This window comes from Doryrhamphus excisus, chromosome 4, assembly GCF_030265055.1.
Source record: "Doryrhamphus excisus isolate RoL2022-K1 chromosome 4, RoL_Dexc_1.0, whole genome shotgun sequence".
Lineage (NCBI taxonomy): Eukaryota > Metazoa > Chordata > Actinopteri > Syngnathiformes > Syngnathidae > Doryrhamphus > Doryrhamphus excisus.
The window spans coordinates 4,802,393-4,819,639 of record NC_080469.1 but is presented as its reverse complement, the minus strand read 5'-3'; the positions used below and the strand labels follow the sequence as shown (position 1 = coordinate 4,819,639).

The 17,247-nt window shown below is 41.2% G+C and overlaps 1 protein-coding gene across 11 annotated transcripts in view; it reads left to right on the top strand.

Moving 5' to 3' along the window:
• Nucleotides 1-17,247, top strand: part of fbrsl1 (fibrosin-like 1) — a 331,766-nt gene that overhangs the window by 117,733 nt on the left and 196,786 nt on the right. For 10 of the 11 annotated variants that reach the window (XM_058069503.1, XM_058069509.1, XM_058069505.1 and 7 more), the window contains exons 3-4: nt 4,392-4,487; nt 10,102-10,137. In XM_058069503.1, the coding sequence (XP_057925486.1) occupies nt 4,392-4,487; nt 10,102-10,137 (132 nt within the window). The remainder of the gene's footprint in view (nt 1-4,391; nt 4,488-10,101; nt 10,138-17,247) is intronic. The other variant, XM_058069504.1, reaches the window with a different exon arrangement.

The window sequence follows — 17,247 nt, the reverse complement described above, 5'->3', positions numbered from 1 at the left end:
AAGGAGGGGCGAAGTGAAATGAGACATGGATGAGGAACAAAGCCAGGAGTACCACCTTCTCTTGATGCCTCCCCCCCCCTTCATAGTACTCGGTTTCTGACTCTCTCCTTCCCACTCTCCCGTCTGTCTCCTGCCATAACTCCTTCCCCCTGCCTCTGAGCAGCTGCCACTTCTGAGCCTGAAGAAAATGAAGGCAGATGAATCAATTTGGCCTGTGGCCCTAAAGTGCACTTGTCTGCACCCCGGCCTAGGCGGGGGGGATAATGAGCTGATAGATTGAGCCCAGCATCGAGGTGCCTCCGCCCGGCACACCACCGGGACCCTTCACACACGCACAAAACTGATGCCTCCCTAAGCAGCGGTAGAAGCCTGTCGTTGGGTTAATGGGGGTGACGGTCCTTTATACGCAGGGCGCTTTTCAGAACAAATTACAGGAAGTATCCCTATCCGTTCTCCTCAGCTCCTCCCCTTTTTCCCGAATTTGCCCCTTGACTCTTTAGAAGAAAGCCCAAACACCTGACTGGAGCATGCTTGCTTGGATCATGAGAACATCAAGGTTACGAGAAGGGAAAGATTGCAGGGGTATGGTCCGAGATCCAAGGCTAATAAGGATTGACACAGACACAAGGTTGAAGCACAACCTCCCTTAGTACTGCTGACAGGTGATGGCCGTCTTGGGAGAGCGGATACAGAGTGAAAGGAGATGGAACAATAAGTGCAGGTTGCTGTAACAGCTTCTTTCATTCCAGGAGGCAGAAAGTGGAAAACCGTAGAGTCATCCAGTGTCCCCGTGTACCTCATGCAAGGTGAAAGAGGAGGGATGATGAAAAGAGCGAGACGACAAAGCAACCCCCAGTCGTTTTTTAGCCACATTTGTAAGGCTTCAGAGTGATTGGCAGCACCACGAGTGAGGCACAGTGAAAAGGAAAAAGGATGGTTTGCCAAGCCATACGTGAGCTGATGTGGGCCTCCAGCGCCTCTGTCATTGCCTTGACAAGCCCTTTCTAATCAGGGGGGATTTGTGACTTCACCCAGGGTTAAAGTTGTATAAATGAGCAGACAAAGTCGGCACCACTCAACCTGGGGGGAAATTAAGATGCTGAAGGGCCCTTTGAAGATAATTAAAGAGCACAGAGTAGGAGCCTCTAGAGAAAGACCGGAGGCTTGTTCAATACCGAGACTAATGGAACTAATTTCTAGTACATTATTCATGTAAAACATGGGTTTTCACTTTCCGATTTTGTTTTTGTAGACGTCTAGTACAAAGGTTTGGACAGACTACGCTACACATAAGCACGTTGATTCGTTGGCATCAACAAAACCTCAAATCCAATCCAATCCACTTTATTTATATAGCACATTTTATAAGCAGAGTTTCCAAAGTGCTGTACAGACTAGTAAAACAAAATAAATTATTAAATAAATGTATAATATAATTATATAAATTATATAATAAATTATTATAATTAATTATTAAATTATATACTAAATTATATAATATAAAATAAATTTCTAATAAATTATTAAATAAGTTTAAATAAATTATTATAATAATTAAAAATAAAATACAATAAATAAAGGTACGAATTGAATTTAATCCAAAGCTAAAAGATCAAATAAGAAATAAAATAGTAAAATAGATATTAAAATATTAAAAACAAGAAGCAAAGCAATAAAAGTATTAAATTAAATTAAATTAAATTAAATTAAATTAAATTAAATTAAATTAAATTAAATTAAATTAAATTAAATTAAATTAAATTAAATTAAAAATACAAATGTAAAAATATGGTCAGTATTAGGGAGCTATAGGGTGTGGAATTCAGAAATACTACAGAATTGCAGTTAGAATTTTGCAGCTGCATTCTCCCGTAAAAAAAATAAAAATAAATTAAAATAAGTATGCTACACTGGTCGCAAGGTGTCAGTTATGCTACTGTAATATTTGGTGAGACTCACAACAACTTTTTTTTTGCAGGTTTGAATTATCTCACGGCAGGAACAATAATAATAATATAATAATCAATGATAACACCGGCCATTGTTGCAGCCGTAACCCATGTCAAGCTAAATCTGAACTCCCTGCCACTTCTTGTCCTCCACAGATCTGGAACACATTTAGGGTGTGTTAGTGGCCAGTTAATAGGCTAACATGGCCATTTGTGATTAAAAAACATCGAGAACACAGTTGAACTCACCCAACAAGACCACTATCCAGGGAATGCACGCAAACCGAAGCATTTTTTAACATTAACCTAAAAACATTTATTTGTTTTTTCTCGTTAGAACATGCATGAAAGAGAAAGACATGATATGTTTCACATTAGGTGGAAAGACATGTCATGTTTCAGGATAGTGAACAATGGACAAAGTTGTCAACATTGTCACCATTTGCAAACAAGTCCCACCCCCTCGTGAGCTCACTCACTCGTCCTTTAACATTAATGAGTAGCAACAAATTAAAAACCAACATATTAAAGTTATGCAGTCGGGAGCCTTTAGGGCCTATTAAACACCCCCTCTGAGACCAGGAATTAGTCTCTGACTTAATCACAGGCAGCCAGAGGTGTCAATCTTTTGTCAGAGTTGCTGAATTCCTGCCGAGATCAATTGCCCTCCTGTGTTCCACCGAACAGCGGCTTGGGGAATGGTCTGTGCAAGGCTGCAATGATTAACTTAGATGGCTAATTAGATGCCGTGAAGTGATCAATAGTCAAGTTGATTGCTGACTTGGTAATGTTGCTGCAGGCCCCAGTGGAGATGGAAACACTTTGGGCACCTTCAGGAAATTGCCAGCAATGCTGATGCTGGGTAAACAAAGTAATCAGCAGCTGCATGTGATAGTGTTGTGATGCACGCTATACCTTGACACCGCGGCGTTGCCTCCTCGCTTGCCATACAGGATTGCTCTCTTTGTGTTTTGACGGACGGAAATCAAAAAAGCCCACCATCTATTCTGAGATCGAAGGAGTGATTAGTCTGACAGCAAGTTGAGGCAGAGGGAGTTAGAGAGGTGCGATTCACAATTGATTAAGCACACCTGCCAGGTTTCTCCTTTTTTTTTCCCCATCTCTGAACCCTGATTGCATGGTTCCTCGTCTCTGCCACGCTTACTCCAAAGCCATCATGTCATCCCTGACCTCAGAGTGCTGTTCACACCCTTTGGACGGTCACCATGCCTGCCCCGGCAGTGTAATTAAATGGGAATCACATCTACTTGGCATGTGAGCTGGTGGGCACAAGGGTAGACAAACACTCTCTCTCAGCTCACTCCCCCACTCGCCAGGTGGTAACGTACAGGACCTGTCAGATTAGCTGATGACCCTTTTAATTCTAGCCCAGCCGGGGGCCATAATTGATATTTACTGGGAAAGGTTAATTGTAGCAGTGATCTGCTTAAATTACAGTGGAGATCAGGAGACCCATGCAGGCCAGAGCGTATGTCATCAGGGGAGGTACTACATGCAAACTGCTAGTTGAATACAATACAGCCCGTAGACATTCGCTGTATCCAATTTAAGGGTCTGCAGCCATTAAAGCCGGTATGCTACATGCTCGACAAAGGCCAACGGTACGGAGTTTCCTCCTCAAGTCGCAACCAACCTTGTGAATTTTGCTCGTTTAGCCTTCCTCACATTTCCTGGTTGTTCCCGGTTTCTTGTGTTTACCTTTTTCCACTGCAAAAGGACAGCAAAAACATAACTAAAGTGAAGGATAACCAGTTATTTGTTTTTTAAATGTACGGTAGGTTATACAGGATAGAGAAAAGAGGTTCTTGGTCAGCAATACTGACAATACTGAAGTCATTAGATCAGGACACTACACTGTACACAGCGATCTGGTACAAACCAGAGGTGATTGTTTTTTTTTTTTTATTTATTGGTATTGAAAGGCATCGGCCAATCATGTGTTTTTCCGCGGAAACTGGCCGATAATCAGAGCATACCTTTCAAACTTAAGAACACTGTACCAACTGTCAAGCATTTTAGTGGGAGCATCATGCTGTACCACTGCCAATAGTACTGGTGCACTGCACAAGGTAGACTACGCTTAGCTTTGTCAAAGCCATTCCAAATCAACAGCTAAAACTTGGACACAGTTGGGTGTTCCAACAGGACAACGACCCCAATCACAAATGAACTGGTTTTGAAATGATAAAAAAAATTAAGGTCTTCCAAGGTCCTGACCTCAACTCTGTTGAACATTCTTGGACAACGCATAAACATTATATATGTACCAGGAGAAAAAAAAATATATAAATGAACCATACATATTTGCCAATTGTAGAATTATGCCAGAATCTTGTTTATGTCACAGATATTTGAGAAAGAGAGCTTGACTGGAAAATAAAACTTTGTATCTAATTTTATTTCATCCTTTTTACATTGCAGATCAAACCATTGATGTTTTGTCCGGTCAAAATTTTCAAGGATGAAATGGACCTCAGTCTACCTCACAGGAGCAACACTAAGGAACTGGTGAGCGAGGTGAGATATTGCACTAGACTTTTTCATTTTCACTAACATTATATGGAGGACAAGAACTGCCATTGCTGGAGGAAGTATAATCTGCCATACAGAGCAATCAAATGCAGGTGGTCCTCGGTTTACAATGCATTGTGGCTATGAACGCACACCGTCAACACGAAACTCACTCGAGAACAAGTTACAGCGGATGGATATGAACTATATGCAGTTACATTACTCTTCACACTCGGCGGTTACAACACTCAGAGAATAAAGATCATATTTAATGTCAATCTGGATGTTGTGAGAATAACGAGGACTTGGCTACTGTCACAGAGTCAAAAATCACAAAACTCTTTAACACTACATAAAACTTCAAAGTCAGTACACGATCTGTCAGCATGTAAAGGATGTGCTCCTATGGAAGTGATAGTAATAACAAACCTGTGTAGTGATTTTTTTGTTCTACGTTCTGTGTTCTGTATACAGTGTGCATTACTTAATGGGGACCTATTATGCTCATTTTCAGCCCTTTGTATTGAGTTGTGGAATCCTATAGAGCAGCTGCACACAATAATCATACATACAGCTTTCTAGTTCTTCCAGAATCCGCACCTATTCAGCTGTATCTATTTAGATTTTGTGGTTCCTGTAAAATGAACTGTTTTAATGTGTCCCCACACATGGTGAGCCTCCAGGCACGCCTACTGTGGTTGGTCACACTCGCAAGTCTTCTATCTTTTTAAAATGGCGGCTTTTAACATACAGCCATATGTGTTCGATTCCCAATCCCATCCGGAAGTAGACACTGGACAGTCCAAAGTTTCTCAACAATATAGGTTACTTAAAGACGTCTCTCAATGGTAAGTAGCTTTAGCATTTTAGCAGTAAGTTTTCTTCAGCATCGGTAACATCGTAGCCACTAATTTTGGTGGGCTATTAGCAACCTCACTCCCTTCTAACATTGGAAAGGCGTTGAGCTTGAGCGAGTTTTTCAGCTAGTCCAGCTGCATACCATCTTTTGTTGGTAGGGAATCAGGAACTCCAACCACTTGTGCCTGATGGTGGCATCTTTAGGAATTATAAACAAATGTGTCTTTCTCAAATGAGCCATTGCTAAAAACATAAACAGAGCAGCGGAGCTTGGGATAGGGAAGCTTATCTGGCTTACTGCCACACCCATATAAGGACGTATGCCCCTCTCTGACATCACAAAGGGCCAGTTTTACTACACCTTCTGAAACCAAGCGTTTTCAGCCATACCAAACTTTTTTTTAGGGGGTCACTTCCAAAATGCGCAAAGCTCATTATCTTTGGCATGGTTTAACACGAGAATACAACATTCTAACTACATTCATAGGTCAGAAAAGTGGAAAAAGCATAATAGGTCCCCTTTAAGTGTGAATTTTGGTATAAGGTCAGACCTACACAAAAATTACAACACAGTAACAAAGCGTTTTTTTCAAACATGGCAGTTAAATGTATAAATGTAGACATGATCCTCCAGATTTTAGCCAGGTATGAGCCGACCCTGGCATGGAATGAGTTAAAGAAATGGTTCCAATTATCACTGTGCCAGAATTCATATGCCAGCTCATTTAGAGGATGAGTAGGTGGCACAGGGAAATGGAGGCCATGCATTGGTTTAGCGTCAAGCTTGAAATAATGCAATTTAGATACTGGGAAAGTAATGAGAATTTATGCTAAATCCCGAGCGGCTCATTTTAAATGAATGTAGAAATATGCTCCCTAACAAACGCCTGTCAAGCTGCAACCCTCCTCCCGCAAAATCTAACTAAATTCAATCAGAGGGTTCATTTATCTGTCAAAAGCAGGAAGTGAGAGAGAAAATACAGGCTTCCTTCTCCTGAATTGGTAAATCGATGGAAGGAAAAAAGGTTTAATGAACTTGTTAAATACACTATTTTAAGCTATTCAACATCCCAATTGAAAATCCGTCCTAATTAAAAATCCCTAATCTTTCACTTCCTCGCAGTCATTGTTTCTACGTCTTGCTGCTTTTTTTTCTTTCACACACACTGTTCCGCATCTTCCTCAAGCTTTCTCTCTCTCTGGTTTGGGACAAAAGGATGTCTCTTAATGAAAAAGTCAGTAGGAAGAGGAGGGCTTGTCAGATAAGAACGTTGTCAGTTGACAGCTCTGACAGGGATATTCGACAAACTCCAAGATGGAGGGGGCATATGCATAAGTAAGGGTGGAAGCGATGGTGGTGGTGGTGGTGGGGGTTGTGACTGAAAATTGTGCGCCACAATTGCTGATGGTGTTAGATGTGGCATATCTCTCTTATCTGCTGCCAAATAACTGGTGCACAGACGCTGATTTTTGTATCCGTGCCATCCATATCCATGCGTGTTGAACCATCTGGCTCTCTTGGTGTTTCTCATGTCTTTCTGTCCATGTCTGAGCAGGAGTTTTTATTCCCTTTTAACCAATGAATCACAAAGCACTATTTTTTTTTTTTTACCAGGCTTGTGCCACCACCTTTCCTACATTTTTTTCAGTTTTATAAACACTTTTTCATAACACATACTCAACCACATCAAAGTGTCTCAACATCTTTAAGAGCTTCAAACTAATGGTGCCATGTCGACAACAACTAATTTTTTTTGTCATGCCGCCAAAGGAAATATGTGACACATGGTAGTTGCCGCCTGTCTGCCTTTTAAAAACAGTCATGCATCAATTTGGGAGCAGGGCATTACAAAAAAAATAATAATAAATGCATTGGATGTTGTCTGTTGGCGTTGTTGGCTCTTTATCGGTTTATTTTGACTAGGTAATTGCGGTTGCGGTGCAGCGATGCCCCAGCAATAAACCACACGTGGATTAGGGAAATACGGGGGAATTGGAGATGTGCAGGAGATGTTGGGGGTTGTGCAGCTTCAGGGGTCACAAACAAGGCCCTGTTTCCAAATAAACCCACCCACCATCAAGTCTTGCATCATTTTACAGGGCGTGCTGGGACTACCTTAATTACCCTAACTCCGTATACCCGTTTGCCTAAGATAGGGAAATGTTGACTGGATTTACTCTTGTCTCCAGATTTTTCTTCTTTTTGGCTTCTTTTATCTTGTTTTTTTTATATGGAAGTAGAGGAGGGGACATGGAAATGTGGAAAGGATTAGGGGGCGGATTTTGCAACATTTTTCTTCTCTGGAGCTGTTAGTTAACCCTTGCATGCCGCTAGCATCCACCCAGTCTCCCTTGCCACCAACCAACATAACCACCACACACACACACACACACACTTGTTCTTTCTCCCTCCCCCAAACTCTCCCTCTTTGGCGCGTTCTTAAATCCTTTTGAAGTCCTAAGCACTGCAGAAATCCATTGAGAGCCATGTATAATGGCTTTTAAGAGAGAGTGTTTAGCTGTATGCCGACCCTATGGCTTATGAACCGCTGGCGTTTTAATGGATCCCCCCCTCCCACCCTGTTTTTTTTTCTCCCTTCACCAGTACTAAATCCAATGGATTGTCCCTCATTATCATTTAAATAAGCCCCCTTTTCCACCCAGAATGTTCCATGTTGAATGAACTCTACATAGTTCTGCTAATTCCATGCACACCTGTATATGTAAATGTATATGTATTTATTTATGCATATGCACATAGCCTGTTTAAACATGTTGTATGAACACAGACAAAGGATCTACATTCGTTTTTAGTTGGACTGTGGATTGTGCACATAATGTATCTTATGTCTAGTTCTTCATCCCTTCATTGTTGCCCCCCTTCCTGGTCTGGTAGTGAGGGGGATCAGAGGTTGAGCCAGGCCTGGAATAGCCTTTTGATTCCCGCAGAGCCTTCTTTCCGGTTCTCGGCAGGGCTTCTCTCTAATCGTCACCACAGGAGCTGTCCTGCAAATCAGAGGGGCACACAGTTGTTGATGAGAACTGAGGTCTAGAGTAGGTGTGGGAGAATGGATGAGGGACACCAGGAAAGTGCAAAACAACACAGTCTTGGCGAAGGTGTGGGGGAGGTTGTTGAGATTGAAGGCAGACCAATGGATGAAATTGGTCTAGCAGAAAAGTTCCCTCCAGAGACCCTGGGGGGAGAAATTGCCAATCTAGACAGAAGAATAAAACCAGTAAAAAGTGGACATAGAGGGAGGGATTTGGAGATTGGTGTTCATGCTGGGTGAAGACAGACTGTGCAAGAGATGAGAGCAAAATCCATGCTTTTCTGTCTTAGTCCTACTCTAGTTCAGCATTGAGAGGCTGCATAGAAAATCATTGGAGGACCTGATTGGCTACAATACTCCACAAAATGCATGTTTGGAGAGATAATAATCTTGCCTTCTAAAATAGTACAATATGTGTAGGTTTGTTAAAAACAGTGTACAGTCCATCCCTCCATTTTCTTCACTGCTTGCCCTCACTTTATCTGCTTGAGCTGGTTTAATTTTAAGTGTTTCAAATGAAGTGAAGAAGCCAAAAATGTACCACTTCCACACGTAGTGAGAAGATAACATTTTCACTTGGTCATGTTATACATGCTCAATTCCACCCTCGGCCATCTCTGTGTGGAGTTTAATTTTAAGTTTAATTTATTTATCCTAAGCTTAAGAAAGTGTTTCAAATGAAGTGAGGAAGCCAAAAACGTACCACTTCCACACATTGTGAGAAGATAACATTTTCACTTGATTATGTTATACGTGCTGAATTCCACCCTCGGCCATCTGTATGTGGAGTTTAATTTTAAGTTTAATTTATTTATTCTAAGCTTAAGGAAGTGTTTCAAATGAAGTGAAGAAGCCAAAAACGTACCACTTCCACACATAGTGAGAAGATAACATTTTCACTTGATCATGTTAACATGCTCAATTCCACCCTCGCCCATCTCTGTGTGGAGTTTAATTTTAAGTTTAATTGATTTATTCTAAGCTTAAGGAAGTGTTTCAAATGAAGTGAAGAAGCCAAAATGTACCACTTCCACACGTAGTGAGAAGATAACATTTTCACTTGATCATGTTATACATGCTCAATTCCACCCTCAGCCATCTCTGTGTGGAGTTTAATTTTAATTTATTTATTCTAAGGTTAAGGAAGTGTTTAAAATGAAGTGAAGAAGCCCAAAATGTACCACTTCCACACATAGTGAGAAGATAACATTTTCACTTGATCATGTTATACATGCTCAATTCCACCCTTGGCCATCTCTGTTTGAAATTTAATTTTAATTGATTTATTCTAAGCTTAAGGAAGTGTTTCAAATGAAGTGAAGAAGCCAAAAATGCACCACTTCCACACGTAGTGAGAAGATAACATTTAATTGTTAATAAAATTGTCAAAAATTGTTTTAACCAAATTATGACAAAACTAAGTTCACACGGACAAATCAAAAGTGACTAATGATAATTTTAGCTAAAAGTGAACACAGTGCCCATGTAAAACATACTGTAGCTTTAATATATGAGCTGGATGTGAGCGACAGCTTGGTGGCACTGTGGAGGCCAGAATGTAGAGGAGTGGTGTGCTGCTATGGTGTACATGACGGGCTGGGTAAAAGGTTAACGTGAATATTGATATTAAAGCGGCACTGCTTCATCATGTCTGTGTCAAGGAGTGAAACGCTCCTTAAAGGTCGTTCTTGTTCTCCTCTCTCTCCCTACAGAGTTCCACTCACTCGCTGTCAGGCCGCGGCTACTCGGTAAGTGACATTTTCATGCTTCATAGCTTTACGGCAGAATTACAATCTCCAACGACCCACTTTATGGCCCCAGCGCTCTACTTTTTAATTATATTAAACAGAGTAATGGAGAAATCATGATATTAGGAGCAGTAATTCTTTCTGACTGATTAAATCGTAGAAAGGTGTCCTGCACTTCTTGCCGAAAGGAGGGTTGTATTATCAGCACCTGTCTTGGCCCTTTCCAATTTTTCATTTTGGCTTACTTTTTATTCATCAACTCATTGCCTGTATCTGTATAAAAAAAAGGTCACCACATCATAAGCACGAGTGCACATTTAGAGCGAGCTGCAATCATTAAACATGTCTGTGCATTGATAGAGGTCAGTCACTTTATTCATCATATGACAACAAACACTTCCAACCACAAAAACATGAACCCACTCCTTCAAAGTAGTCCCAATCACAAATTGTCAGAGGGCTATTTTTATCTTATGAAAGCATCCGTTGTCTCGGTTCTGTGTTCCCGAAACGTAAATGTGTGCCTGGGTTGTTTCAGTGATGTGTGTAGTCTCTTGGTATTAGAGACAGCAGTCGTCCTTTTTGTCCTTTGCTTAAAGGCACATTCATGAGAGGAACATTCTTTAAAGCGTGCTACTTTTAGCTGATGAGTGGCATATGGCATTTCATATTGCGAACTCGAAACAGTCATCCAGACAAACAAAACAACTACAAATGGTCTGTCGTCGTTAATATGCCTCAAAGGATTGCCATTAAAGCCCTTGACAAAGTGTAACTTCAAAAAGACATTGATCACCATGGATCTTTTATTTTTTTTAAATTGAGTTTTAATACAACATGTCACATTCTTATTCCCCGGCGGCTACACATTCACAGATGGATAAAAACAAGCAGGACCTTCCAAAAAAGCATGTGGAGGCCTTTGGCTCAAGCTGTCAGTTTGAGTCGGCGGAGAGCAAGGCTTTCTCTTTATCTGAAAGGAGGAAGGGAGATTCGGGATGGATGTGGCAAGGGCTTGGTGTGTGGTGATGTGCAGGCGGGGGTATTGTGCAAGCAAAGGGTAGTCCGGTAAAGTCTTATGTCTCTGCTTTCTGGCTATCCAACAGTGCTATCTGCAGTATTTGTAGCCTCTGGGCATCTCCTGGGTACTGAGCTCTGACTCTCAATCTGCTCGGCTGCCGAGCCCACTTGATTTCTGTAGGCATCGTATCTGTAAGTGCTTCGGGCTTTATAGAATGATGGTTTCGAAAGGGGGCGCAGAGGTTGTAGGGTCGGAGGGCTCCAGGGAGCCGCCAGGCAAAGGCTGAGTGGGTACGGGAGGAGGGATTGGTTTAGGAGAAGACCAGGGGATGGACTGAGTGTTATGACTGGAGGAAAAGAAGAGGCTATGTATGTGGGTGGAGGGCAGTGTGAAAGGTGAGAGGGTGGTGTAGGAGGGTCAGGAGGAGGAGGAGGAGGCAGCACCGCTTATGACAAAAAGAGTGGTTTAACCCCTACACTAACCATCATCCACTGCGTTAAAAATTTGAGGAATTTATGGCTTCATAATGGGAAGATGATGATAATATGCAACTATGGTAATGGTAATGGTTTTATTTCATTTGAACATGCCTCCGTCTGGTACTTTTACAATCAGTAACTGTTACATTTGTTCACTTCCTGCTTTCCATAATACAGTTTGTTGTTGTTTTTTTTATTTTAAAAGTTTGTAATTTTTTGTCCCGTACCGAAGTACGAGGTGATATGACCATACAATGACATTATGTACCATTATGTGTACCATTTGTTCACTTCCTGCTTTCCTAATATGGTTTAAGGTTTTTTTTAATATATATATTATATATATATATATATGTATATATATATATATATATATATATATATATATATATATATATATATATATATATATATATATATACAAATGTGGTTTTTAAATGGATTAAGGTTTTTTATTAAAAAAACATATATATATATATATATATATATATATATATATATATATATATATATATATATATATATACTTTTTTATTTAAAAAAATATATATTTTAATAATAATAAAAACAACCTTAAACCATTCAAAAAACATATTTTTTTTTTCCCCCAGCTTCAAAGGGTTTTTGCAAATATCCCTTTTCAAATGTCAGGGTCAGTGATAAAAACATAATGTGCTGTCTTGGCTTAGAAAACAGAGAACTGCAATGTTGAATTCCAATGCTGACCAGTCTTTTGCAATTTCAGATGTCCTTTTGCCACTATTGATCAGTGTAGGGCCGGGTCTTGGGGGCTGTAGTTGGGGGGCGTCATCACATTCCAGTAGGCTAGACATGGTATGTACTGTGTTTGTGTACTGTAAGGTAGTTCTTTTATTTCATCACTGCTTTGCACCCGGGCTGCACGGCGGGCGAGTGGTTAGCGCGCAGATCTCACAGCTAGGAGACCAGGGTTCAATTCCACCCTCGGCCATCTCTGTGTGGAGTTTGCATGTTCTCCCCGTGCATGCGTGGGTTTTCTTCGGTTTCCTCCCACATTCCAAAAACATGCTAGGTTAATTGGCGACTCCAAATTGTCCATAGGTATGAATGTGAGTGTGAATGGTTGTTTGTCTATATGTGCTCTGTGATTGGCTGGTGAGCAGTCCGGGGTGTACCCCGCCTCTCGCCAAAAGACAGCTGGGATAGGCTCCAGCACCCCCCGCGACCCTCGTGAGGAAATGCGGTAGAAAATGAATGAATGAATCTTCTTTGGTGCAGCCTGGGAGCAACCAGTTTTTATATATTGGCACTGTTCATTTACCCCTATTTACAGTTGGGTAGCCCCATCACAAACGCAAATATTCCTCTTCATTTTCCCAAGGTGTGGCTGCTAATAGAAGGTCTGTTAAGTCTAAAACCATATGTCACATCAGGACTGACTTGCTATCTTGCACATTGTACGAGGGACTGGATATGGAATTGTTTATCAGGCTGGCTCGAGCTTGTCTGCTTTGTGCGGGCTTCATTACAGCCTCAGCTATGTTTGTGAGACAATATCTGTTTCTTGTTTCCTGCTCCGCTACGTGCTTGTTGTTCCAGTGTGGATGAGCCTGGACTCCAGCGATTTATCACCCTCTCAGGGCCTCTTTGATAAAGAACTCAGCACCCCCCTCTGTGTCTAGGAGATAGGAGACACAAGAGGCAGGGAAATTGTCAGAAAATCTCACTACAACTATCTACCCATTCTGTCACTACCCGTTGGCTGGGTATACAGTATAGCACAGCAGATTAGGTCGGCAAAAAAAGACAACATACTATTTCTCTTCTGTGTAATTGAGTTGGTTTCCCACCCAACGTCCAGCTATAGCTTATGTTTCCCTGCACAATGAAAGCATTGATCTTTGTCTATACAATATAATCTGAACTGACTTTTTTGGGAGGGTTTATCTCTGTGCAGTCATGGGATTTAGTGGAGTAAAGACACACCCATTCTTCTCTTCTTCTGCTCGCGGTGTCATAATCACATTTAAAGCTTAATGAGTCCTCACTCGAGTTATGTATGCATTTTTAACACATAGTAATTAAAGAGCTAAATATTCAACAGTCACACAGAGAAATGACTGAGAATGTTTAAGGACAACGTTACATTTTCGTCAAATGAAACATATTAACTGAATTACAGTGGTGCCTTGGCATAGTGGCGTTAATCCATTCGAGAAGGTCCGACTCAAACCGAAACTGACTATAACAGGCAAGTTTTCCCGTAAAAAGTGATGAACGAATCCATTCGGCACACAAAACATTTTACACAAAATACATTTTATAGACCATTACGGTTTTTCATGCAGAAAATCATTAAAAGATAATTAGAAATGACGAATGAACACATCATTTTACATAGTTTTGCAAAGAGGGAAAGGGAAGAGAGGTTATATTTGGAGGGCAATCCCTTTTTTTTTGACCTGTTATTACAGTTGTTATTGGGGCTATGCATATCACTATATTGAAAGTTATTATGGTACCCATTATGTCATTGTATGGTCATATCACCTTGTACTTCGGTACGAGGTGCGTTATTAAAAAAAAAAAAAAAAAAACTTAAACTGTATTATGGAAAGCAGGAGGTGAACAAATGTAACAGTTACTGATTGTAAAAGTACCAGATGGAGGGGTAGGATTTAATAAGCTTTGCTTCTTCCTACTCCTTTCGGACATGTGGAACTGTGAACTGATTATGTGATGCATTCAATTGTAATCTGATGCATGTTCAAATGAAATAAAACCATTACCATTACCATTGTTCCCACTCGGCTTGTACAGCTAACAGCTTGTATGCAGGCACGCCCATATCAGAAATTGGCAACTTCTCACAAGAATGTTAACTGAGGTTCCACTAACGTTACAAAGGTTTTTAAGTAAGAATTATCTTCCTCTGTATAAATTCTGCTTCCTGCAGACAGTCAGCATGCCTCTCTCTGTCGCACTGCTTCCTTTGCAGTGGGGTGTGCAGGTGTACTCTGTACCACCCGCCTTGCACATGGTGAAAATTAGTGAAGGAAACCAAGAGCACTGCAGGAGTGGGCCAGGGCCCTGACATTGTGCTGGCCTTGGGGTGGGGCACTGCCTGTCAGAGGCCTCTCTATGAGGGCTGTCTGCCTCCAAAACCTATTTGTTTATCCCTGTGTGTGGTCCGGCTTCAGATCCAGGACCCTGCTGCTCTATACACATCAGGAACCTGGGTTGTTGCCGCTAGCAACAGATAAAAATTGCTGTTAAACATAGCAGGGCCCACAACACATCAATCAGTGGGTCTGCAGATAAAGGTGTCTGGCTTCTGGTGTCATGTTGAATGGCATGGCTGAAACTCCTTTCCCAGTGGCTGAACACAGACTGGTAGTGGCACTCAATCAGCGGTGTGAACAGAATCAGGATTTTGACTCATGTTGCTCAGATGTTGTGCTAATTTCCAGGTTGCACTTGACATCACGTCCAATTACAATCCGCAAAGGCGCAAAGCAGATGGGCTGCTTTTGTTTAATTTATTTTTGCAATCAGCCATGTTCCACAAATGGCCCCATATGCCACACTTTGGACACCCACGCTTGTCTGTGACATCACAGAAGAACAGTTTTGCAACGCCCTCAAAAACCAAGCGTTTTGAGCCATCCCAAACTTCTTTCAAGGCTCATTTCCAATTGAACTTGAAACATTGTTTAACACAATACTGCACACATTCTACCTACTGTACATTTATAGGTCAGAAATGTGGAAAAAGCATAATTGTTTTGAAATTATAAGGCATATTTGAGTATTTAATTGTCAAAATAAAGTCACACTAGCTTATAATCAACTCATCTTTGACAAGAAATTGAGGCAAAACGTGCTTTTTATCAGCTAAACTCATGCAAAATATTGATGGAGAACCAGGAAGCAACTGGAAAATCGAACTCAACGCTGAGGCAAAACAATAACATCACACAATTAAAACAACTTAAGATGCCGTATTATAGAAGAAAGCAAAATATTTGACAAGAATGCGAACAATATTCTCAACGAATTGCTTGACAACACACGGCATGCATCATTCATTCATTCATTTTCGACCGCTTTTACCTCACGAGGGTCGCGGGGGTGCTGGAGCCTATCCCAACTGGCTTCGGGGTACACCCTGGACTGGTCGCCAGCCAATCACAGGGCACATATAGACAAACAACCATTCACACTCACATTCATACCTATGGACAATTTGGAGTCGCCAATAAACCTAGCATGTTTTTGGAATGTGGGAGGAAACCGGAGTACCCGGAGAAAACCCACGCATGCACGGGGAGAACATGCAAACTCCACACAGAGATGGCCGAGGGTGGAATTGAACCCTTGTCTGTGTGCTAACCACTCGACCACAGTGCCGCCCGCCATGCACCATCAAGCCATCAATTGCAGTACTTACCCATCCATCCATTTTCTTTAGCCCTTATCCAAATTGTCCATAGGTATGAATATGAGTGTGAATGGTTGTTTGTCTATATGTGCCCTGTGATTGGCTGGCCACCATTCCAGGGTGTATACCGCCTCTTGCTCGAAGAAAGCTAGGATAGGCTCCAGCATGCCCGCGACAGTACTTACCCAATCACGAATAAGTCCAGCATTGTTTTTTTATGGCCTTAAAAGCAGATGTAAAGAAATGCTTTCTTGATTTGGCACCTACAAAATAACCCGAGTATCTCTAAATGAACTCGTTGAGGGAGAAAAGTGCTTAAGGGAGCCTATGAACTTGCGCATTAAGCTCGACCACATTCGACAAGTCCTCTTGGGACTGAAAGAAGCTCAATGCCTGAAATGGCTAGCAGGCATACTCCAGAGGACCAATGGATTGACATGAGGGCAAAATATATTGTCACTAAAAATGCCTCCAATGGTTTCATTTAAACATTTTCCAATCAAGTTTCATCACCCATAAAGTAAATGTATGATAATGGCTTTGGACCCTTAATGAAAAAGAACAATACTCATCTGTTCTTCTATTAAATCCAGTCAATTTATTCCACCATATACCCATGTTGGAGTTCATCCAAATGAAACACAGGCTCTCGTGGGTAAAAGCATTAGTTATACCCCCTGAGCTAAACCATGAATATCATCACTCTTAGTATGTCCTGGATGCTCTGTCCCCTAACTCACATTTGCCCCACTTTACAAAAAAAAAGCCCTATAATGCAGCAATCAAACAACGCTCCAAGGATTTGTTTACTCCGGGCTTTCTGCCCATTAAGTTTCACTGACACTGTAGACAAATAAAGTGGTAATTCCACTTTATCATATGTTACATATACCACAATCAAGCAGCAATTACATGCTCCTTCCATTTGTAAGAGCTCCCAATGCCGACGTGGATGTTTTAATGAGGGCTGTAATGAACGCTCAGGGTGTTTGGCAAGTCTCCGAGATTGCAGAGGCTTTTATGGCTCCCCCATTATAACGTACAATTTGCATCAGCAAATTACAATGCTTCATATCATTATCCTGCACCAAGGTCTGAACATAAATTAGAGCTCCAATTACAAACATCTATCTAGAAAATGGGAAGAATACCAGAGCAGTCCACCAGAGGTAGGAAGAGGCAGAGAAAGC